We start from the raw sequence: 25287 nt of genomic DNA on the forward strand, positions 1-25287 counted from the left end.
CAAGTGTAATTAAAGAAGTATTTCTATTGACATCAAATGATTTGGATTTAGTATGTAGCCTGTAGATAGAAGGGGATGTCTCCCATTTACAAGGAAACCATTACCACTAAATATTCACCTCTAATTGCTTCTATTCCCAAAATCCATATATAAATAAATAACCAAGGTAAATATTAGTATGAGTAGTACTGCACACTGAGAACATTTGAAGAGATCTGTCCACATTTTAAGGGGCTCTGTCATCAAACAGTAGATTATAGATTTCTGGGGTTATGCATATAGCAGGGGTAGGCAACATTTTTTGGCCAGAGTGCCAAAAAAACAACAACGTCTACTTTGGAAGGTGCTGGAGTGCTGGCATGCCAGAAAAACAAAATTGGGGAGGAGGTTCACACTGCATGTTAGCATATTTAATAAGCATAAATGTTGCCTTTGTTGTTGTGTACTATTTTTGTTAAACATGTTGCAGTGAGAGAGAGAGAAAAAAGAGAAATAAGAGAAAGAGGAGAGAGAGAGGGAAAAGAGAGCGGAGAGAGAACCAGGCACATACACATGCACACAGAGAACCGCACATGCACACAACCACATGTTCACAAACACAGAGAACCAGAACAGACACATGCACACAAGCATCCAGAACCAGACACGTGTGCGCGCGCGCGCACACACACACACACACACACACACACACACACACACACACACACACACACACACACACACACACACACAGGACCAGAGGCAGACAAACACAGAACCAGATTCATGGGTGCACAGAGCAGGGCTGCTGGGCCACCGGACAAAGTCCAACCCAACAATGTTCTGGGTCTGTCGGAACCCCTGGACCTGGGAAGCCAGCCCCTGGGCTGCAGCGTGGCCAGCTGAGGCCCCAACCCAGAGCCTGCCCATCAGCCCAACCACCCACCCACTCCACACAGCTAAGCCCGCAAAGGTGCAGTGTTCCTAGCAAGGGGCAGCATAGGCCTCATCCCAGTAGGGGTGCTGGGCCAGTGCTGGGCTTGGAGCTGGTGGGAATCAGGCCAGCTCAGCTGCAAGCCCCAGGCTCCATAGTTGGCAGCAGTTACCCAGAGCTGGGGCTGGCTGCAGCTGGGAGTCTGCAAACAGCTACACGTGCACCTTGGAACAGATGGCGGAGGGGGGGCCTGAGGCAGCACAACCCCGGCCTCTCCCCTGCTGCCAGCATAGAGCTGATGACTGGGTCTGGAGCCCAGAGCAGCTGCTTGTAGCCAGCCTGGGCTGTGGGCTGCTGCAGCAGGCAGACTTCAAACAGCTGTGTTCGGCTCTGTTATCAGCTCTGTACCAGCGCGTGTGTGTGCACCTTGGAGCAGGTGGTGGGAGGGGCATGAGGCAGAGCGAGCCTGGTCTCTTCCCCTGGTGCCGGCACAGAGGTGATGGCAGGGCTCTGGAGCTCGGCATAGCTGTTTGCCCAGAGCCCAGGCTGGCTACAGCTGCAGCAAGCAGTGGGCAAGCTGCAAACAGCTGTGCCGGGCTCCACAGCTCCGGCATCAGCTCCATGTTGGCGGTGACTGCATGTGCACCTTGGAGTGGACAGCTCGAGGTCTGCAGTGCCTCAGGGCTAGATCCTGTCCCCACTGTCCACTCCAAGGTGCATGTGCAGTCACTGCCAGCATGGAGTTGAGGCTGGAGCTGTGGAGCCTGGCACAGCTGTTTGCAGCCTGCTTGCTGCAGCTGCCCAGAGCTCAGGCTGGCTACAAACAGCTAGGTCAGGCTCCAGAGCCCTGCCATCACCTCTGTGTTGGGAGCAGGGGAGAGACCAGGGTTGCGCTGCCTCAGGCCCCTCCCACTGCCTGCTCCAAGGCACACATGCATGCGCCGGTACAGAACTGATGCTGGAGCTTGGCACAGATGTTTGCAGCCTGCCTGCTGCACCCAGCCCCGGCTCTGGGTAGCTGCTGCCAACCATGGAGCCCAGACTGCTTGCAGCAGGACTTGCAGCTTCCCAGATGCCTGCTGGGAGTAGCCCGGGCTCCACAGTTGGCAGCAGCTACTCAGAGCTGGAGCTGGCCATGGCATGCCAAGCAAAATGGCCTTGCATGCCATGTTTCGCACACATGCCAGGGGTTGCTGACCCCTGGCATATAACATGATGAAACTGAAACCACATCCTTGCAAAGCAAATTATTTTCATTTATTAATTCAGGTAATCCTGTGTGTCTCACAAAATATATTCTTGACATCTGATAAGGACATATACCTGAAACAGAACCTAATGAAACTGGGACAGCAAGAGCAGCTGCAGCAAAGCATTTGCCAAATGCGAAATGGAGAGTTAATGAAATCCATATGCAACAATATAATCACACAGAATAAAATGAGACTTGATACTCAACAGTGAGATTTATTTACTCATGCTAAAAGATAAGTAAGCTGTCCAAGTTATTAAAATTTGGTCTTCAACAGGAAGTGATATATTTATTCTTTTGAATTTTTATCCTATTATTTTTGACAGTTACTGAACTTTATTTATCTTTTGCAGTTTTGGTGTGCAACAAATCCATTTCACTTACTTTGCTTGCATTTTTAATTTCTAGGAGTCCTTTCCAAAGAAGAGGAGCTATGCACTGGAAATAATACCATCTGCTTCCCTTGATATACTTACTTCAGAAAATGAGAACCATTTCTGTGATTCCATGGAAATAGCAGTTACAAAGAAACCATGTTCATTAGAAATAGCAAGGTTATCTTCCTCAAGAACAGGTAAATCGCCATTAATCTTTCACATTATCATTGGAACATTTTGGTTATATGTATAATATTCAAGTATTGGCTTGTGACACCTTCTGCTATCATAGTTTCTTCCATCCAAGGATCTCAGCATGATTTTCAACCATTAATGAGCTTAGATATAAGTAAATATTTTTATTTGCATTTAAGGCAGAGGTTAAAATGGAGATTCATAAAAGAAACTTATTTAAAAGCTAAGTGTAAAAGACAAATTTCCTGAGTCTATTTCCTATGCAGTAACCTCAGCAACTATCATACTTCCTAGTTTTATTGGGCATGTCTACACACAATATTAATGCGACACAATAAACTCTGGCGCAGTTTACACCAGAGTGTATTGCTAATTAGTCAACTGCAGTAAAGTGTCTTGTGTAGATGCACCCATTGAGTTCTTAACACTAATTTGCTATGCAAAATTAAAATTTAAAATAAATTGTGTATTTTTAAAATCCATGGAACTAAATAATAGAATGTTACAAGCCGTGTGTAAATTAAAACAGTAAATTAATAAAGGAAAAATTAAATAACACTCCAAGGCCATCTACATGATAACTTTTGTACCTGGTAGTAGTGTCCTCAATCACACAGCAGAGCTCTAGGCAGACTGCCTTCTAAATAAGAAGTGGTAGAGCTATCTCCTTGTGGTAGAGCAAGAAGGCTAATTAAGAAGGGGCTAATTGGCTCTGTCATTCAGCAGCGCTTTTAAACTACCTGAATGCATACTACGCTTCTGGTTGAGAAAGCAGATTACACAGAGAAGTGCACTGCTGAGTTTAAGAATGCCAGACCCGGATATAGTAAGTTTACTACATAGACATTTCCTCCCCTTTCTCCTTTTTTTTTTTTTTTTTAATTTGGAAAATCACTCCTTTTATTCCACAGCTCTGAACATAAATGAGTTACGCTGGGTAGAGATAATAATATAATTGCATGGAGTCATATGAATTATGTTACATGTAAAGACAGTGTTCCATTCTCCACAACTACATGCCTTCCTCCACTCCAACACATACTCTTTTATACATGAATTGCATAGAATAATCATCTAACTACAAGCAAGTAGAATGAGAATATGCATTGGCAAAGAAGAAATTGCAATAGCAAAGAACTGGTGGAAGAACTGTCACTGATCAGCTCAAAAAAATTTGCTCAAATTCTGATTTAAAAAATACTTATAAATATCAGTTTATTAGTGACTAGATCATAATAACTATCTACCCTGAGCTGATGGCAGCACCTTGTTAGATTCTGTGCTGCAATGGGAGGGAATAAATTATGCAGTTTCTTTAAGGTCTAGAGTACAACTGCTGATGGATTGCACCTTTGCTGCCAGTCATGCAGAGACAGCAATAAAATATACTTCCTGCCCTTCCCACATGTCCCTGTGGGCATATAGCAACATTGCAAAGCTTGGGACTCATCACACTAGAAGTGGTACTGCATGTAGTAGACAGAATGACTCCACCAACATCTGGCCCAATGATTGATATCAAAATAAATACAGGATTACGTAGTACATTGATGCAACTGTGTTGATAAGACACTTTTGAATCCTTCCCATCTGAGAATGTACAGTACCATACTATTTCTGAGATATTGTGAATTCAGTAGAAGGAAAATCAGACATCCACAGAAAAGAGGCAGATGTAAAGAAGTGCATTACATAAACACAGAAGTACTCTGTTCATCAATGCATGGTGTCAAAAAGCATTACTAGTCAAAAGATTAAAATGCAGGAGGAAGTACTGTATTTAAAGGTCCTACATTGCCCCTGTTTCCCAGACTGCTTTCTGCTCAAGCAGTCAGTTGGTCACTGTAGCGAAATATATTTATAAGGGAAGGTTGCTGGGCTCCTGTCTCATCAATCCCTGGTACAGGGGAGGAGTCCACTCTTTCTTGTTGTTATCAGCAGTCCCTTCATTTGAGCATGATCTCTACCATGGCTCAGTGATGGATCTTGAGAATGACTCAAGAGCCCAATCCTTGAGCCACAGACCTGTTTGCACAAATTACAGGTCTTTTCACAGGGGATTGATTGAATTAAAGACCTTGGTGAGGTCAATGCAGGACCTGTTCATGGTGTTCTGTTGTTCCCAACACTTTTCTTGGACCTGGTGGGCAACATAGATTATGTCAATTGCCTCACAGGATGGTCTGGAACCACACTGACATCCTCGCAGGATTTCCTCAGCAAGAGATAGGAGATGGTTCAGGATTTCCTCTGGTATGGAAAGGAGGGTAATACCTTGATACTCCCCACACACAGATGTATCTCCTGTCTTGAAGATGGTCATAATGTTGGCATTCCTCAGGTCCCCAGGGATCTCTTAATTGTTCCAAATGTGTAGAATACATTTGTGGAGTTTCAGTACTAGTTTCTTACTGCCGTCTTGTAGATTTCATCAGGTATCCATCCAGTCCAGTAGCCTTGTTCTTGACTTCCTTGATGGCATACCAGACTTATCCTATGATAGGAGGGTTGGTGAGGTGTCCCTTTCCAGGGTGCTGCAGGATGGCTTCAGTGGTGGTATCTGCCACAGTGAACTCACTGGTCAGGGGTATCTCAAAGTACTCTTGCCATCTAGTTTGGATAGATTAAATGTTTTTCAGGAATGTCAAGCTACCCTGCAATCACAGAAAAGTAAGACTGGGAAACTGGGCCATAGATGGCCTTCCTTGCCCAGACAAAACTATGCATGTAATAGAGCTGAATATCATTGGCTTTATCTTGCCACCACTGATTTTTTGATTTCCTGGATTTTGAGCTGTCAGCTTTGAGAAGCTGATATGTCTCCTTCTGATGAAATGTGGTGTCATTTTGCCAAGGAGAATGAGTCTTTCTCTTCCAGTCAAGGAGGACTTAGATTGTGGTATTGCTCTCATTGAACCAGTCTTGGTTTCAGTAGGTGGTATTAGCCAGTGGATTTAGCACAGGCCATATGGATGGCAGCTTTAAATCCCTTCCAGAGTTCCTCAATGTTACCTTCATTTGTGGACAGACCCAAGAGCTTTCCATGGATACGCTATTGGAAATCCTTACAGACATTTGGGTCTTGACGAGATTTGGTGTTAAGAGTCCTTTGCATTGCTTTTGGCTGTTTTCAGGGTTTCAGAGCAAGCTGGATGTTCATAATGGATCTGACAAGACAATGATCTGCCCAGCAGTCATCTCCTCCTTGCATGGCTCACATGATACAGATGTCCATTTGATCATGGGCTCTAACAGTAACATAGTCAAGGAGGTGCCAATGCTTAGACCAAGGGTGTCTCCAAGTGGTCTTGTATTTATCACTCCTGTCTGAAGATGGTGTTCATGAGACAAGACTGTACTCCACACACTTGCTCAGCAGAAGGATGCCATTGGACTTGGCTGTCCCTACTTCTTCCTTCCCAATGATGCCACTCCAGAGTTCTGGGTCGTGTTTAACTTTGGCATTGAAGCCACCAAGGAGTATGATCTTGTCCTCCTTGGAGTGATAATACATGATCAAGGTTGGAGTAAAACTGTTCTTTGACATCATCGTCAGCATTAAGCATTAGGGAATACTCACTGATGATGGTAGCGTACTGGTTGTTGCTGATCTTAAGACAGAGGGTCATGAGATGTTTGTCAATGCCCACAGGGAGCTCCCTGTGACAGATCTAAGTTACATTTTCACTGACATCCTGCCACACTTTTAACTTCTCTCATTCCTTGGAGTCTCAGACCAGCAGAGACTCCCTGTGCCTGATGAAGGGTGACTGTGCCTGAAAGCTTGCTAAGAACTTTTTTCCAACTACTCAGTTGGTCTAATAAAATATATCATATCTATCCAAAGAACCGTGTCTGCCTTTGTACTTAGACCAGCATGGCTACAACAAAAAACCCAGCCACAAGGAGGTCCATAAGTTGATTAATGATCTGATTCTTCATGGCAAAGCTCATGCATGATGTGTCTGTTCGGGGCCGATTTCTCCTTCCAGATGTAGGTGTAGTCTCCAACCCTTTCCCTTGGATGACCCTCATCCAGTTGTCTTGTCTCACTCAGAGCTGCAAGGTTGATGTTGTGTCTCACTAATTCCCTGGAGAGGATAGGAGTTCTTTCTGGTTGTTTGTTGTCTTGGTTATCCATCAAGGTGCAAACTTTCCATGTTGCGAAAATCATTGTTGTCTTATGATGTTTTCAACCGCAAAGAGAGTGATCCTGCTGGATACAGTTATCCAGCCAGGAGCAGAAAAGACAACTTAGGTGTAGAATACCTTTTCTAGCCACTTCCCCAGGTACAATGAGCAGATGGGATCCAGAATAGGACTTCTCAGTCACAGTAGCAGCTGTCGAATTGCACCCCTGTCTCAAACCAGGTACAAGACAACCATCTGCCTGGGTGCAAATTTGTGTCTGGAAACTGCCAGATTCACTAGTCTTGTCTCTGTCACCACTCATCCATTGCTACAAAGCTTGGTACAGGAGACTGTTGTTTTCTGTGGTAGAAGCCTGCTTGTGACTTTAATGTGAAGGAGCAGGAGCATGGAAATAGCAACCACACAATCCTGACAAGGTGGAGATCTGATCTCAGTGGCTTGGGAAAACCCTAGATGACAGAAGACCTCAGTCTTGCTGTGGCCTTCCTTCATCTTTTACCACCATTGAGATACTGACATCTTATGCTTGATCTGCCATTGAGGACTTGAGGTTTGGACCATGACTTCTCTGGAACCTTGCCTCAGGCCTGCTCGCCAGGAGTGAGAGAGACTGGGCAACACAGCTCTGAGGATCACTGGGACACACAAGCCTCTCCAGTACTACAAGGACACGCTTCTTATTCACAGTAATACGTCTCAATTACATAATTTTCACCCATAATCACCATGAATCATGTTGATAAAAGACTGAAGACTCCTAAAGGAGTCTTTCTATTGGCTTGGATTGGAGTGTTGTAGCTGTGATGGTACAGGAAGTATACAAGAAGAAAGGGGTTTTTTTTTGTGCTCTCTCTCATTGTACCAATTGTATTGTTGGGAGAGTTGCTGGACAAGTTTTCAGGCTTTAAGGCAAGTGCAGTTGCTTGAGAAAGGAGAATTAATACCTGAAAGCTTGTCCAACAACTACCATGTAGTAGTAACTATCATATACCTGTAGTAATTTATGTTTATCAAAAATGGGCAAAGAAAGTGAAATAGTGACTGAAATATCAATGTTGGATGTTACTGTATTGAGTAAGAAAATTAGACCTGTCACATTATTAGTAGTATTGGTATTAGTAACAATCTAATGTAAGATCGTATGCTTGTGGTTGTATTTGTAAAATCTCAAAACTATTTTACTCTGTGATAGTGGGCCTTGGGATTTATCAATAATTTATATCTCATACCAGTGGAAGTTGTTTAGGCTGTTATGTTTCATGGTGGGGAAAATCTTTAAAAAAAATGACTCTAGGCTTCAGTTTCCATTTCTGTTAAACAGTCTATATTCAAAAGTTACCAGTTTTGGTTAGTAATACAGGGTTTGGGTTTTTTTAAATAAAAAAAAATAATACCACTAAAGCCCTAGTGAGGATGCAGTTATTCTGATATAAAGATTACTTACTGTGATCTAGTCATTCCCATATAGCAATGACACCCAGCCTTCCAGCCTCTCAGGCTAGATGAGTGGTGCAGGGTTGGTTCATGGGTTGGATCGCACATGGGGGTCAGTTCATGTGTGTGATCCTATGTGCTGGATCCGGCTATGCACCAGTGTGGTCCCACATGCTCAGATCCAGCCTGTGGGGTTCCACGTATGTCCGGAAATTTGGCAACAAGAGAGCAGCAATTGATGCTATCACCACTCCTCTACTTCCAAATTTCCAGACCCTTGGGGAGCCCTGGGGTCAGATGACATGGCTGCATGGGGCAGATTTGGCCCATGGGCCAGGGCCTAGGCATCCTGGCCATACAGGAATAGATATTTTGGTATAAAACATTCTTAGTTGCTATAACTGTATCCATACTATGCAAGTTTGGCTATACCACTTTACTTATACCAGTATACTTAATGTATTAGAGCAGGGGTGCCCAGCCCCCAGGTCATGGGCAGGATTCAGGCCCCATGTCATCCAGCCTGCGGGGCTCCCCATGGAAATTGGTGCCAGGGGAAATTTGGTGGCAGGGAAGCAGCTGCATCACTCCCCTGTCAGCAAATTTTTGGATCCATAGGGAGCCCCATGCCCTGCATGCTGGTGGTGGAGGTTCTGCTGGGCCCCATGGCCCAATCCCAGCATGTGGGGGAAGGAGGCGGTGGTGCCAGGCCTCCAAGACCCAATACCAGTGCACAGGGTTGGAGGGGGCAATCCAGGCCCAATGGACCAATCGTAAGTCTTGGGGGCAGGAGGGGGAGGCTTAATCCTGGTGGGAGGGGGTGGAGCCAGGCCCCATAGCCCAATCTCAGGGCTTTGGAATGGGAGGGGTTGGTGCTGTGCTTCTGGGGCCCAATTCTGGTGTGCAAAGGTGGGAGGGGATTAGGGCCGGGGCCCCATCCTGGCATTCAGGGCAGGGAGGAGGTAGTGCCAAGCTCTAGGGCCTGATCCTGATGTGAGGGTAGGAGGGGGCAGTGCTGGGGGTCCAGTCCTGGTGCATGGGGCAGGATGTGTGATCCTACCTCACAGGACTCCATGCAGATCACAGACCAGCCTCACTGCACTCATCTCACTTGTGGGACCAAAAGGTTGGGCACCACTCTATAACATGTCATGCCAGTGGTTCTCAACCTTTTTGACTTGAGGCATCCTTCTGTAACTTTTGTGAATTGAGTGGTACCTGATTTCTAACACTGATTTATATACTACGGTACTTACCTCCTAGCACATGGGCTGGGCAGTAGGAGTGGGGGGATCATCCAGGCAGGGGCAAGCCTAAACCTGTTTTATCTGCTTAGATTATCTGCTTATTTCCTCACACCTCACATATCTTCTCACACCTTGTGGCATCTTTCAAACGATCTGGTGGCACCCCAAGTTCCCTGGCACCCTGGTTGAGAATCACTGCCCTATGCCAGGGGGTTTCAACCTTTTTGGATCAGTGTACCCCCGGCGGCCAGATGCAGAGCAGTGTACCCTTGGCGGCCAGGGGGAGGGGGGATTGGCATACAGCCGAAAATAGAGCTGCGTGCAAGCTTCTCCTACCCTCTGCATCCAGTCGGGCAGGCGGCGCCTGCGCAGAAAGGTATGTGGTGGTGCTCTGTCCCTGCCTGCCTGTGCATACCTCCTAGAGCCTTCTTATGTACCCCCAGTTGACAACCCCTGCCCTATGCCTACTGGTCCAAATCACCCTGAAAAAGAAATTGCAACAATCTAGAAAATGCAGCTTACTTTGACCTCTGTGTTCCTGAAGCAATTGATCGTTTTAGGAAAGTTTCCATCAACTGTGTGCCATAACTCTACACACATCCCAAACACCTCTGTGAGTTTCTTGACTTCTACCAACATCTGGACCATGTGCCACATGAAAAAGAACATGCTGATCATGTATCACTGATATCACTTCATATCAGTCACATAACTTCACTCACTGTGCCACAGAATTGTCATAAATCTAGGCAAGCCAACATCTCAATAATGATACGAATAGTATCCTATTTCACTGACCAGAATACTTTGTCTTTTGCATATTTAAATACTATATGATCATTACCATCAGAACTAGAAAGAACGCTTACAACATCAGTAATCTATGCAACCAGCAAAAGAACAACAAAATAGACATAGTTAAAAGGACTTTGACAAAATCTGGGGTTGTGCACAGGTTTAGACTGTGAGGACCCTATTTGAACCACCATAGAGATACCCCACCCAAGCCTAATTAAAAATTATCCTAAACCCCAAGCTCCCAGTGCACATACCATTTCACTCTAATAAAATGTTGAGGGGTGACTTTTTTTTATGCCTGCTTTTACAGAGTTAAGCAGTACATGTTTATATCAAACTGAAATAGTACTATTTCCCAATGTGGTAGATACCCAAGTGAAAAGGAACACCTGTAAAAAGACCATCCAGTGAAAGCTGCTGGAAGGAAACATGTTCCAAAGAACATCTCTCTTCTGCAACTTCCTCCACTACAGAGGGTACCTCCCTTTATACCATAGGTGGCCAAGATAATCCTTCAACCTGCAAACCAACATCTTGACACAGCTGACATTTTAGGGACATGCAGCTTTTGAGATGTGTATGCCCTAGTCAATGATTTATACATGGCACCCCAGCTCAAATAATAATGTGTCATTAAATGATTTCTAAGAATAAATGCATACACAAGAACTGAAGAAAATAATAGGAAATAATATATAAACAAATAAAGATGAAGAACTTTTTTATTCAGGAACCACACTTAAATTTCCTGGGGGCCACATATAGATCATGAGAGATGATTTGGTGGCCCCTGCTTTAAAATGGTCAACAGGGTACAGGTCAGGGGTCCTTTTTAGATTCAGTACCGCTGGATGCTCAAATAGCCACAGCAATAAAACACACCCACTTTCATTTTTGTTTGACCAGAAAGTTGTAACCAATCTACCGATCTACTATAACACTCTGAGTGCCTCTACGCATTCAGTTAGTGTGGCACGATAAACTCTGGCGCAGTTCACACCAGAGTTAATGACTCCTGGACGCAGTGTCTACATGTGTTCCCAGGACAGCAGCAGTTTGAGCAGGGGTAGAGTAGCCCAGGCCTGGCAGCAGGCTCAGGTGGTCAGCCCTGGGCTCTAGGCCACAGCGTTGGGCAATGCTGGGGCTGGCTGGTGCCCAAAGAGCAGAGCTGTGTGGCTAGGCAGCAGGCAAAGGTCTGGCCCCATGCTACCTGGGCTGACAGGGTGCAATTTATGCCTGGGTCACTGTTTACACATGCCTTTAAGCACAGTTATTTTCATCCACCAAAAAATAGTACTGTTCCCAACTGTTCTTATGTCGGTGAAAATTAGTTTGCCGTGGTCTAATAGCATTGCACGTGTAGACTCTGATGCTTTACATTGCAGCAAATTAATCTGTGTAATTAAGTACATGAGTAGATGTGCCCACTGGTTCTTGAATGGGCTACCTTTCTGAGCAGTCTGTCTCCTGTCATAGTTTGGGCCGCTCTGTATGTATTCATATGCAGGCTGAAAATTGTTGCCTCAGTTAAAAGGCCAGCATGAGAATTTAACTTCTAATGCTGACAAATCACTGAGGGTCAAATAAAAAACTATATACACAGGCACCCACTGTGCCTGTGCCTATGGAGAATATGGACTCATAGGTATGGATAGATACAGACTCAGAGATCTGGTTCTGACTTTGAGCCAAAATTAGGTATCCTACTCATGCACATCTGTTTCAGACATGTTCTTTATAGGAATTCAGAAGATACTATCCAAAGGTGCCTATAAACAAGTACCGAAGCTGCTGTTATGTGCTATAATTACAGGACATTGGAGCAGAGTTGATTAACTGAGTCTGCTGGAGCATGGCAATTACCGCAGTCCAGCAGCCTCCTATGCCTCATGTATCAGCATCCTGGCACTTCAGAATCACAATGGGGACACTTGAACTAAGGTTCATCAAACGAGCTTTAGTTCAAGCGCCCCCACCACCATTTTGAAGCATGGAGATGCCGATACATGAGACACAGCAGTGCTTTAATTGGAGGTTTTTTAATTAAAGCGCTGCCTCCCTGCCAGCCCCAGAGCACATGTAAAAGTGCTGCACATTACTAGTATATTTTTCCTTTTATCCTTTTAAGCAGAAAGGATCCAAGATGTATTATGAGCACAGCTACACGTGTAATTGGAATTTTTGCTTTCATTTTGGGTTTTGGTATTTTTAATTCCTCTTCTTTGTTAAACTTAGCTCAAAATGAACATTTTGCAATATCCTGTTTTAAAGAAGGTCAGCTCAAAAATGATTTGAGTCTTTCTCTCTCATTTTTATATGAGAAGCTATTTGCTGAATTCAGTCACCATTTTAATGCTTCCATTCAACCTAAAACTTCATTAATCAGTGACAAAATTATATATATATATATATATATAGCCCAGTCCTAATAAGACCTGCATATGCTTTTCTGAGATCTATATCAGCCCTAATTGCTCTGTTTCTGTACCCTGGGTAGAGAATTTTGCCCTTAATACAAAATCTCATATTCTGCTTGTCTTCGGAGATTCACATATAAAGATGTAGGCTCCGAGATATAAATGACTGGTGTTATACAATGCATTAGATTCCAAACTTATCTTTTTTTTTTAACTAGGTTACAGTAACACATTTGCAAGGGGAGGTGTTAATTGCCACAGTATAGATTGCACACTTCCTTATTAAAAATATCCTAGTTTAGCTAAAGTAGACTTGCAAGTAGAATTGGCACCTTTTGTTTTTAAGGAGTGGGGAAATAGGTAAAAGGAAGTGAAATATACTGTCACTCATGTTTGTTTTTCTTTCCATTGAAGTATCATTATTTCTAGACAGATTTCCTTATATTTTCTGAATATTTTAAAAATACCGTAAGAATCTTCCTTTGTCAGATGTTCCTTGAATTTATCATTTATTTTCTGCGTTTAAGAACTTGGTTTTCTTTTACTTCCTCTTACATTACCTTCTATTATTTGTGATAAGTAGAGCATTATAACATTGCAGTTTCAGTTTACTGATGACCTTAAATCATCTCCATTATTTTGAACTGTATTTTTTCAGTATAAATACAGATTTGGTAGCCCATCAACCCATTCTATTCCAAAATGTTTTTCACTGGGAACAGTACTGTGAGCCTCTTCTGTGTATTTGTATAAAAACATCTTATATAAATCAGTGACCAGATGACAAAAAAATGAAAAGAATTTAGTTAAAGATATTTAACTTAGAATTGTATTTGTAACTTTCACAGACGTATATGTTAAATTTTCTTAAATTAACTGGACAGTTTGATGGAATACTGACAAACACTAATTTGTCTGTCTTCCTTGATTTTTCCATTAATTTAAAATGGCAAGAATTCTAATTCTCCTTTACTCCCACCATAGTTAAATGTCACCGATCTAATTAATCAACCTTTTCTTGATCAAAATGTGAATTCTAAAAAACACAGGAAGTTCATGAAATCTCCTATTGTATCACAGTAACTAGGCATTTAAGATACCACTTTTTATGTTGAGTACCCCTGCAGTTAACTGTGCCTCATGATCTTTTACATATCTGGATGCCTCTGAAATTGTAATTTTCACTTTCTGGCTGTGGGTGGTTTGGGATGTGGCTACGTTGGAAACCAAAGGAGAATCATGTTAAAAAAAAAGTGAAAGGAGAGTTCCTTGCTATTGACTGCACTGGGGTTAGGATTTCACCCTGTCTTTTCTGTGAAAAACTGGGCGTAGTTATATACATAAGCAAACCTGTAATTATACTACATATAATGGCTATCTTTAAAATGCTGACACTTGCTGATGCATGTAATTAATATTATTGTGATACAGGCATATGGAATGTGGTAAATTCTGTTAATAAGGATTACTTTTAAAAAGTAAATGCTAACATTTTAATGATAAAACATGTAGAAAAAAAATTCAGCCAGGGTCAGAAAAAAAATTGTATTCCACAGTATATTACTGGAAAATGAAATGCTAGAAGTAGTTTTTATACTTTTCTTTTAAATGGCTACTGTTGTCCAGACAGGCTCTCTGTCTTAAGAGACCATTACTCTTTGCTAGCTCTTAGATTTTGGGCATAGGTCTTGACACTGATCCTTCTTTAATTTGTACCTGGGGGCTGGCAACTATTCTGATAGCAAGGAATAGCCATAACCCATTTCTCTGGTTCATGCTCTCCCTCTATACTTGGCAACAGGAAGATGTGCCTGACAATTCCTTTTACAGAAGGGTAAAATTGTTACGTAGTTGGCTAAATCAGTTGGAGGGTGACTACTATGACCCAGAAAAGCTGCAGGAGCTTTGGTTTTTTATGTATACAGTTCCTGGGCCATTGCTTGCCTTGGTATAACTCTCTGCTGAAGTTGGGGATGTTATGGCAACAAAAGATGTGTGCCCTAATGTATATTTTAACTAAAACTTCCATCTTTATATCCCATCTTTATTACGTCACTCATGTTACTGGTAAAATAGTTGGCAAATATGGGATCTTGCATGGCAAGCCTACAAATTTCTGATGAGGCCAAATGAAAAATGAAATGTGGAGTTCTGTATCACAGACATAAGCACCAATTTCAGTAATGTGTGACTCTGTCCACAGATGTATTCTCAAAGCAAATGAATGATAAAAATCAATTATAAAAAGACTGGATAACAGTTACTCATCAGCTGCTGCATCCTCTTCTGAGCTGGAAGGGGGATGTGAGGCAAAACCAGTTGTCCCTTTCATCAGCTGTTTCCTCAGTTAATGGCTAGGGGCAGACATTCAAAAAACCTGAACATGAATTGATTCAATCTTTGCAGGTTAATGTAACCTGGCTAGGCTAAATCAGGTTGTAACCAGACAGACATCTCAGAAATGCAGGCACATGCTTGCAGTGGCTCAGGCGAGAAGCCAGAGGGCACTAGAGCAGCCCTCCTTTCCATTCTTCAGGGAACTGAGCAGGGCATGCCCAGGCCCAGGCACTATGCTGTATGCTGTGATTAGGGAGGGGTCCCCCCCTCCCCTTGATAACAGAGCATCTATCATCCCTTATCAGCATTTAACACCCCATCAGAAAACAAAGCCTCGCTCATTACAAGCTCTTCTTAAACAGCTTTTTCCAAAGGAAGGAATGCAGGGACATGACCAACTGCACTGTTGATTAACTCCAAAAATCCCTAAGCAGACATTGCCCTATTTGCCTTATACAGCATTAGTTAGCATACCACATGCTGGCTACAGTCTGTGCTGTGGGAGAAATCTGGAAGGGATTTCTGCTTAAGCAGCAAGTGGTGAGAGGGGGAGATGGGCGGCATGGGGAAGAGCAGAGGGGAGGGGCCAGCTCTGCTGTGGAGCAGAGAGCCCTGCCCAGCCCACAGAGTATGCTGGGATGCTGGGGGTGTCTGGTTTAGCTTAAACCAGCAAATGGTCTCAGACAGAAAGTGCATAAACTGGTTTGAGCCAAATCAGTTAAGTCTGATACTACATTCTACCCAAATCAGTTTCAGCCATTTTCAAGCTGAACAGATGTGCACTGAACATCTGTTCTGTTACAGGTTTAAACCAGTTTTTGATCACTTAAATCGGTTTATGTGTACTGTCTGTCCCTAGCCAATGTGTCTTAAACACCAGAGGAATTCTGTAAGTTAAATAGATTTATATAATGAGAAACATGACTAAAGACTTGAAATCTTTAGATTATACCATGACTAGAGAGAGTTAGAGAAATCTAAATTTAAAGCATGACTTCAAAAGTCCGGTTCTTTGCTGTGGTTGCAACCCCACCCCAAAAAAAACCAAACAGGCAAAACCCTACTTTTCACTGTTTCATTTCAGCTAGTTCTTGCCTCTAGCTAAAAACAGTATTTTGCCAGATAAACTGCTTTGCACTAAGCAAAAATGTAACTTGTGTGTCACAGATGGAGTAGCAAGCAGTAGAAATATTTAGCAAATATGTTTTCTTACTGCATTGTATTTTACTGGGCTGAATCTTACCAGTGTGATTTCTATAGCATTTAGAGTCTTAGCAGAAAGCATTTGAAGAGAAAGAGTGAGCTCATGTGAACTTCTTGGATGGCAAACAAAACAACAGTGTATAAGATTTATCTTTATAATATGAAATAAGTTAAAACTCTTTTATTTTTGTATTGGCCTTAGTTTCTAATCTTGCCTCAGAATGAAGGGAGAGGAGAAATAAGACTGATGGAAATGTTGCAAATATCTTCTTATATAAACATAGAAGCATGCTAGACATATAGTTTAGATTATTTCAGCTGCATGCTCAAATTATATAATTACACATTCAGATGACCATTGTTGGGTTCTGTTCCTGACTGCAGAACCCTTAAGCATGTCTTTTAGTCCCTTTGAAGCAAGTACCTGAGGACTTTGCTCAATATGGATAGATTTAGGCACATGCTGAAACCTAAGAATAGTATTAAGGATTCTATTTTATCAGAGCCACCATTGCCCAATATAGTCTTAGTAACTGGATGTACAAATTAATTAACTATTCAGTCCACATGCAAAGTTTTAAAGTTAGACTTTATATTTTAATTTGATTTCCAATGTTATTACACTTCACAATGTTCCATCATTCTTGGCCAGTAAATGACATCTAATAATTTTCTCCAGACGATATTGTTATTAATGTCAAAGGGCGTCTATACATGTGCTCTGGGGTTGAGGGAGGGCTTTAATTAGAGAAGCTCTCAGAGCTGCTGTAATTAAAGCCCCTGCAGCATCATGTGTATTCAGCATGCCATGTTTCAAAGTGGCGACAGGGGCACTTTAACTAAAACCCATTTGACAAGTTAAAGTGCCTGTGCTGCTATTTTGAAATGCAGGGACACTGTATACATGTGACACAGAGGCTTCTGGAGTGCACTAATTAGCACACTCACAGCAGACTCGATTAATCTCACTAATTAGAACACATCAGAGCAGATGTCTACCATGTGTATAGGTGCCCAAAGGTTACACTGCCTAATGGGTAGAGCTACTGAACTACTAGTACCTGGGAGTTAGGACCCCTAAGTTCTGCTTGTAAGTGTGCCTCTGATCTGCTTTATGATGCTGAGCTAGTCACTTCACCACTTTGTATATTTCGATCTGTATAATGAGGCTGTATGATGACACTGTACTTAACTTATTTTATACAAAATGTTCTACAAATGACTTGGGATCTATAAAATAAAATGGGTACATTACACGAAAAGAAAATACTATTTTTATTTTGGGTGAGTCTGGTGGTACCACTTATGCTTAGAACAAAACTGCTTATGGTCAGACCTTCTTTTCAGTTGCATATAATTTCATGAAACTGCCAGCTGAGCTAACTTTCCCAAGTGTTTACCACATGCTGAATTTTGCAAAATTTTAACAAAAATGACTGAGATGTGAAGTGGGTCCTTATATCATCCTCTTGTAGGCACACACTGGGCACATCTACACAAGACACTTATTGCAGAGCTGCCTAATTTAGCTACACAGTAAACATCTCAGCATCTACACGTGTTGCCCTCTTAGGCTGCAGTAAACTAATAAACCTCTGTGTGTTGATACTTGCAAATACAAGTACTATCCTGTGATGGAGTTTTTTGGGTGCAGCAATGCACGTGTAGATGCTGATGCTGCTGGCTGGGGCACAAGGGTGCTTCAGTGCAGGGGATGCCTGCCAGCTAGCCTTGTACTGGAGTCACCCAAAAACCCCAGCCAGCACCTCTGCAGCATGTTGAGCCACACTGGAGCAGCCCTGGACTGGCAGGCCAAGCAGTGGGGGAAGACACCCAGCATGCCCTATGCCTACGCCAGTCAGGGCTATTCTGACCTGCCTCAATGTGCTGCAGTCCTGCGTGCACATGTAAACATGGTGCCTAGGAGCAATAAACTCTAATGTGATATGTGCTCGAGTTTATTGCTTCAAATTAATTGCATGTTTAAATGTGCCCATTGTGTGGCATAAACAATATCATTCCTAAAAGCCTTATATAATTTTCTGAGGATGGTACACATGAATATAAAGTAGGAATGACTGAGGAAATGTGTGCAAGCTGCATATTGCAGTGATATCATACCTTGGGTACTGGATACAGTTTAGCTGTGGTAGGACAGAGGGCTGTCTGGACTAATTTACTGTACCTTGCTTCTGGGCAAGGGCATAGAATCATAGAAAATGAGGGTTGGAAGGGACCTCAGGAGGTCATCTAGGCCAACCCCCGGTCAAGGCAGGACCATTCCTAACTAGATCATCTAGCCAAAGTTTTGTCTAGCCGGGCCTTAAAAACCTCCATGGATGGAGATTCCACGACCTCTCTGGGTAGCCTGTTCCAGTGTTTTACTACCCTTTTAGTAAGAACATTCTTCCTAATATCTAACCTCAACTTCCCTTGCTGCAACTTGAGACCATTGCTCCTTGTTCTGTCATCTGCCACCACTGAGAACAGTCCAGCTCCATTCAGTGGTGTGGCTGTTACCCTCCTTTTGGATTGGACAGGAGCTTCTGGAGACATTTTTCAGGTCCCCAAACCTAGTGAGAATTTTCCTTCCCTTCCCTTCCTGGCCGTGCTCAGAAGGACATAACCTCTCCTTCTCTTCCCCCTCCTTTCTGAAGCTGCAGCTTTCCCTGATGTCTTGAGAGTAGGGAAAACTTCAGAGCTGCTCCTGACTGCTTCAGCTGGGTTGCATGGGGGCTGGGCTCAGCTGGAACAATGCCTGCTCCCAGGGGTACTAGGCAGGTAAAGAAACCTCCCTTCTCCACCCATCACTGCTGCTTTTGTTCCAGCTGGAGCATCTCTGAAGCTTCCTATGCCCCCCAGACAGCAGAAAAAGCAGTAGCAATCAGCAGTTAATGGGAGCAAGGGGAAGAGATGGGTCATGCTTCTTAATATAGAGGGGAAGGTAAGGGGATTCTTAGCTGTTTTGGGAACATTAAAAAGACCCTAGAGGCTCCCACTGCATGGTCTGCACCAGTGGGGGGGGGGAGGAGTTTGGGAGTGGGTTGCAGCCATTCATGTAGGTGGCTTGTTGCTCCCATAGCCCTCTTTGCCAAATTCTGGGTCCATTCCTGCTTCTGGGTAGTCAATCAGCTGATGTGGATCTTTGTACTGTCATGGCCAGACTGATTCCAGTGCTTGAAATAGCTTTGTTTAAGGTAGACTGAATATCTTTACACTACAGTGCAATCTCCTCTGGGACTGTAGGCTGCTGGAAAATGAACCTGAGCTGCAGCAATCCCGTGAGCGCCCTGACCATCAGACCATGGCTATTTTATGGTGACTCACTTTCCCTTGTTCAAATTGCTTCACTTTGTCTAAGGGTACATTCATTTTATGTGGCCCTTCCAGGAGCACATGCGTGACTTGTAGGCCTGTGCAAAGCAGCTAGTATTCTCTTTGGATTCGGATTCAACTGATTCAGGGGACAGTGATTCGATTTGGTGACTTGAATCACTGTCCTGAATCAATTTGGCCAAATCTGATCTGGAGATTTGGCTGTCACTGAATCAGCGAAATCTCTGAATCACACAGGCCCCACCCCCCACCTGCGCTCTCAGCCCTGGCAATGGCTGCCCCGCCCTCCCCAGCTCCTGGCCCTTTGAAAAAAAAAGGCTGGATTCACTGGGTGCTGCCAGTTGGGGGGCCATCCCTGCTGCCCCCCCACTGCCCCATGCTGCATGGGGGGGCTCTGCTGTGAGCCCCCCACCCCTGCCCACTCTCCCAGCCTCCTCATGGCTGCCCCACCCACCCCTGCTCTGGCCCTTTAAAAAAAATTAAAAAAAGCCCCAACTCACTGGGTGCTGCCTGACAAGGGGGGCAATTCTCACTGCCCCCCATTGCCCCACAGCACATGGGGGGCTCTGCATAAGCCCTCAGAAGCCCTGAGGCCACTGCAGGAGCTGGTGAATCTGGGGGGGGCGTTTGTTTGTTTTTTTCTTAAAGGGCCAGGAGCTGGGGCAGACAGGGCAGCCATGTGGGGGTGGGAGAGTGGGCGGGGGTCAGGAGCTCGTGATAGAGCCCCCCATGCAGTGTAGGGCAGTTGGAGGCAGCAGGCATCACCCCACTGACAGTCTTTTTTTTAAAGGGCTGAGAGCTGGGCTGGGTGGGCAGCCATGGGGGGAGTGGGTTGGGGTCAGGGCACACTGGGTGGCGTTGGGAGAGCAGGCAGGGGATGGGGCCTGGCAGGAGTCCCCCCTTGGTCCCCTCTCCCCTCCTCCAGCCTTCCCTCCCCTGCCCTCTACTTACCAGCATGGAATCTGAGTCCTGCTCCCTGCTGCAGCCAGCAGGGACTGCCCAAATTGCTGAAGCTCTCTGAATCTTTTCCGAATCAATTTGGAGAGCTTTGAATTGATTTGAACCTTTTTATTGGTCCCCCAGTTTGATTCGGATTTGGAGATTCGACCACCAAATCGGGCCGAATCTCTTTCAAATCAAATCGGCACCTAAAGCTTCATGCAGCCCTAGCGACTGCTGCCTCCCAAGTCCAGGGGGCCACCAGATCGCTGATGTGGTGGGGAGGGTCCCCCAGTGGCCAATCGCTGACCCAGTGGCAAAACTGGAAGTGCACTTCCACTGGTGCTTGCAGGGGGTGTACAGCCAATCTCAGGGGATGCACGTGCACCCACCTGCACCCCCTACACGTCACCAATGCAGGAGCATCATTCTCAAACATGCCCTGCCCACCTATTCCACACATGCCAATCCCAGAAATAAGTCAGTGAAGCCACCAGTGATGGTATCTTTTGCTGTAATCTTGAGCATGCTGAAGCCAAAGCATAATTTGCAGCCAACTTTATACATCATGCCTGTGTGCAGCCTGCCAGCTCTGCTGACTGATGCCTGGAGTTGGCAGAAACTTGACCATGTCCACTCCCCACCCACTTTTGGCCACTTGATCCCTATTTGGATCATCTGCACACAGTTCCTATGTTGTCTTCAATACCAGAATGAGGACCCAGGAGTTTTTGTATAACTTCTTGACAGCATCTGGTAACTTTACAGTATGTAATTCCATGAGAGCTATTCACAGTCTACCATTAAAAAGTTAGGTCCCAATTTGGCAGTTCTTACTGCAACAGAACCCTCGCTGGAAGTTTTCTTTGTGTGACAGCAGTGTAGCTAGGGCTTCATTGTTTTAGCCTATTTCGTATAAAACTAAGTACAGCTGCCAATAATATTATCTTTCATTTACTGCTGAGTTGAAACAGTTGTGGAAAATAGTATCCTAAGGGTAAAAGGCTTCATACCTCATTTCTAATGTCTTTAGTCATCTAGTCTCCTACAATTAAGCATTGTAATTTAGAATTTGTATGAAAAGTTAAGAAATGCTTCTACCAAAGGGTTTTATATGTAACATTTGAATAACTTTAGTTATGTTATACCAGGAATTGACTTTTTTTAGTCACAGAATTATGAAGTAAACTGTCTGTAATGTAACTGTTAGGAAGCAAAACTCTTGGCACAGTTTGATTTGTGCTTGTTAAATTCAAAATATTTGCAAAAATATTTGGCAATTACAGCAATAAACCACTACTGTACATAATGAACAGATTTATTTGTTTTGTACAGTGGTACTGACTTGACTTAAAAATGGTTCTCAGTGAAGGTAATCAGTGTTACGTTTTGTCAAAAAAGATTTTCCCTCCTGTTTTAAGTTCAATAATAAAAGATCTTGTTTACTTCATTTTTTCTCTGCTTCTGTCTCCCTTGCTGCATCTGTTCTTCCTGATGGTAATGTACAGGTTGCTGCCAGAAAGTTGTTTTCTGTATCTTTGCATTTATTTCATCTCTGTATAACTTCCATTTTGTGAAGGCCACCTCAAATAGAAATATTAAGTGCCTAAGAAATGAATGATCAGACTTTATAAAAACAATACTTGAATATAAATATTGCAGCTTGGATATTACCATCAGTCTACATATTTTATTATAGAACCAGCATATCATTGCTAGATAGAATAATTAGCAACTTTGGATAGACTAATTAATTAATACCTAATTTCACCCCAAAACATTTTTCCTAATCATGAAAATCTAGAAGAACTCACTTAAGAGTGTACCAGAGAAAATGTTGTTTTCAAAAACAGGAAAGCTCTTCAGAAAGACCGTTCTCTTCGCTTTGCCCCAGTCCATATTACCTTTTTATAGGACACTATATTATCACGTTCAACTGGATCTGCCCTTCACAGGACATTTAATAGTAAAAAAAAAGACTTCTTAACAGACTGGCTCCAATAGAAATTCTACTACTTCCATATCTCCCCAGCACGTTATCCCTTCCCAGCTAGATATTTGGGTAACTACTAGTAATAATAACTTAAATCAATTTATAATAATAACTAATGATAATAATAACTGAAATCAATTTCTGACCAGTTGAACTGATTAAAATATTGAATTTCTGTCCATGGAAATTCTAGTATGCAACATACTACTTTTTTTTGTCTCAAAAATGTGATGAAAAGACCAAATACTAAAATGTATGCACAATATTTTGGAAGAATATGCTCAGTGTAAGAACTGGAAATGAAAATATAATTTTAACAGTTATATTTATCCAACCAGAAAAAAGAAATGTACCATATGACATAAATGGCCAGTCAATCCCAAACTTTTTTTTAAACCTGAGTATCAAATATATGTGACAAACAGGTTGTGAACAACCTATAGGCCAGGAAATACTGCCAGAAAGTATTTGACAAATCTGATAATTACTAACTTCTTTTGATTGAACTACCATCACAGGTTAAATATCAGTATGTTGAATAAATAGTTCACTCAACTGCTATTTATCAGCCACTTGAATATAATGTGACCAGAGATTGTGACTATACACACTCCACTGAATAGGTTGATAAAGCTTTTAACTTCAGTGAGGCTTGAAATATGGAGCATATGCAGACAATAAACTCAGACTGTACTAACAAAAATTTGTGTGGTCTGCAGTGGTATTCTGCATAAATCAGAGAATAGCGTCTCACCTATTCAGAACCATATCGGAGGCTGATGGGAAAGCAGAATATGTGCAATCAGTTAGCCAAGAGGAACACGTAATTCTCGTGAACACTTTTGAGGAAACATCATGCATCTCTGTTATAAGTACAATCTATTCTTTTCTTTTAAAATATACTTTTAAATAAGGAAGAATAAAAATATTAAGGTTATGGAATAACAGCAGCAACTCCATAGGTAGTAATATGTGATAATTAGTCATTATTCAGAAAGCATTTTGAAAAAAGAAAAGCTCTATAAAGTAAGTGGAAAGAATTATTAGGAAACTAGATTTTTTATAGTCAAAGACAGATTCATAGATTCATAGATGCTAGGGTTGGAAGGGACCTCAACAGATCATCGAGTCCGACCCCCTGCCTAGGCAGGAAAGAGTACTGGGGTCAGATGACCCCAGCCAGATGCCTATCCAGCCTTCTCGTAAAGACCCCCAAGGTAGGGGAAATCACCACCTCCCTTGGTAGCCCATTCCAAATTTTGGCCACCCTTACCATGAAGAAGTTTTTCCTCATATCTAGCCCAAATCTGTTCTCTGTCAGTTTGTGACCATTGTTCCTTGTTACCCCAAGAGGCGTCCTGGTGAACAGAGCATCTCTGATCACTTGCTGCATCCCCCTAATGAATTTGAAGGTGGCCACAAGATCACCTCTCACTCTTCTCTTTCAGAGGCTGAAGAGGTCCAGGTCCCTCAGGCTCTCCTCATAGGGCTTGTCCTGTAAGCCCCTAAGCATTTGAGTGGCCCTCCTCTGGACCCTGTCGAGTCTATCAACATCCTTCTTGAAGTACAGCACCCAAAACTGGACGCAGTACTCCAACTGTGGTCTGACCAATGCCACATAGAGGGGAAGTGTCACCCCCTTGGTTTTATTTGTCTTGCATCTGCTGATGCATGATAAAGTGTGATTAGCTTTGCTGATGATTTCCTCACACTGATGACTCATGTTCATCTTGGAGTCCACTATGGCTCTGAGATCCCTTTCCGCTTCTGTGCTGTGGAGAGGGTCACTTCCCAGCCAGTTTTCTTTCCTTTAATAGTTTGATATTGACTAATGGGCACGTCCACATGAGTGCACACATGCCCTTTGAGATGCTGCAAGAGGCACATGCGGGAATGAAAAAACATTCCCCACGCTGCAAATTTACAGTGTGGAGGCAAAATTAGACCCCTGGATATCCAGGGGTCAAAAAAAATGTGGGGGAAAAAAGCAGGGCAGGGCACAGTCCTGGACCGTGCCATGAGGCAACTGGAGACTCAGTCTTCCACAGAGATTCTCTGGTAGCCAGCCAGAGCATCTCTATGGTTGGCCCTTCCCCTGATGCTGAAGCATGCTGCCTGCCTGTGCAGAGCAGACAGTGTGCCAGCCTCAGGGAACTGGACCCAGGCTCCTGCCAGTAAGTAGGGGGTGGGGGGACTGGAGGAGGAGGGCGGAGGAGACCCCTGAATCACTGCCCCACCTGACTCCATCCCCCGCCTGCTCCCCCAGCCCCCCCGAAGGCTGCCTCACCTGGCCCTCCGAACCGCCCCCCAATTGCTGTCCTGCCTAGCCCCAGCATCCAGGCAATTAAAAGAAACAAAAAAGCCTCATACTCACTGGCAGCAGCAGCTGCGATCAGGGTGACTGGGGCCTTGTGGCAGAGCCTCGCCATGCAGTGTGGATCCCAGGTGACAGCTGCAGTGGTCCCAGCTGCCCAACAGTGCACAGAGCCATGCAGAGCCCTGCCAAACCCGGCTGCACCCACACAATTGGGCAGTGGCAGTGCAGGTGCCAGGGAGCTGGGGCCCATTGCCCCCTGCTGCCCTATGCTTCATGGAGGGAGGCAGTGACCCCGACAGATTCGGCAGTGACCCCGCCTACAAATTCATTAAGGGGCAGTGACCCCAATGGAAGCTGCTACTGCTGGTGAATGTGGG

General features: G+C 43.7%; 1 protein-coding gene across 8 annotated transcripts in view; it reads left to right on the forward strand.

The window, feature by feature from the left end:
- ANKS1B (ankyrin repeat and sterile alpha motif domain containing 1B) overlaps window positions 1-25287 on the forward strand; it is a 1095863-nt gene that overhangs the window by 366988 nt on the left and 703588 nt on the right. For all 8 annotated transcript variants that reach the window (XM_019515011.1, XM_019515009.1, XM_019515010.1 and 5 more), the window contains one exon: window positions 2574-2739. In XM_019515011.1, coding sequence (XP_019370556.1) covers window positions 2574-2739 — 166 coding nt within the window. The remainder of the gene's footprint in view (window positions 1-2573; window positions 2740-25287) is intronic.

Source organism: Gavialis gangeticus, unplaced genomic scaffold (assembly GCF_001723915.1).
Source record: "Gavialis gangeticus isolate Ggan-Ray unplaced genomic scaffold, GavGan_comp1, whole genome shotgun sequence".
NCBI classification, from domain to species: Eukaryota; Metazoa; Chordata; order Crocodylia; family Gavialidae; genus Gavialis; species Gavialis gangeticus.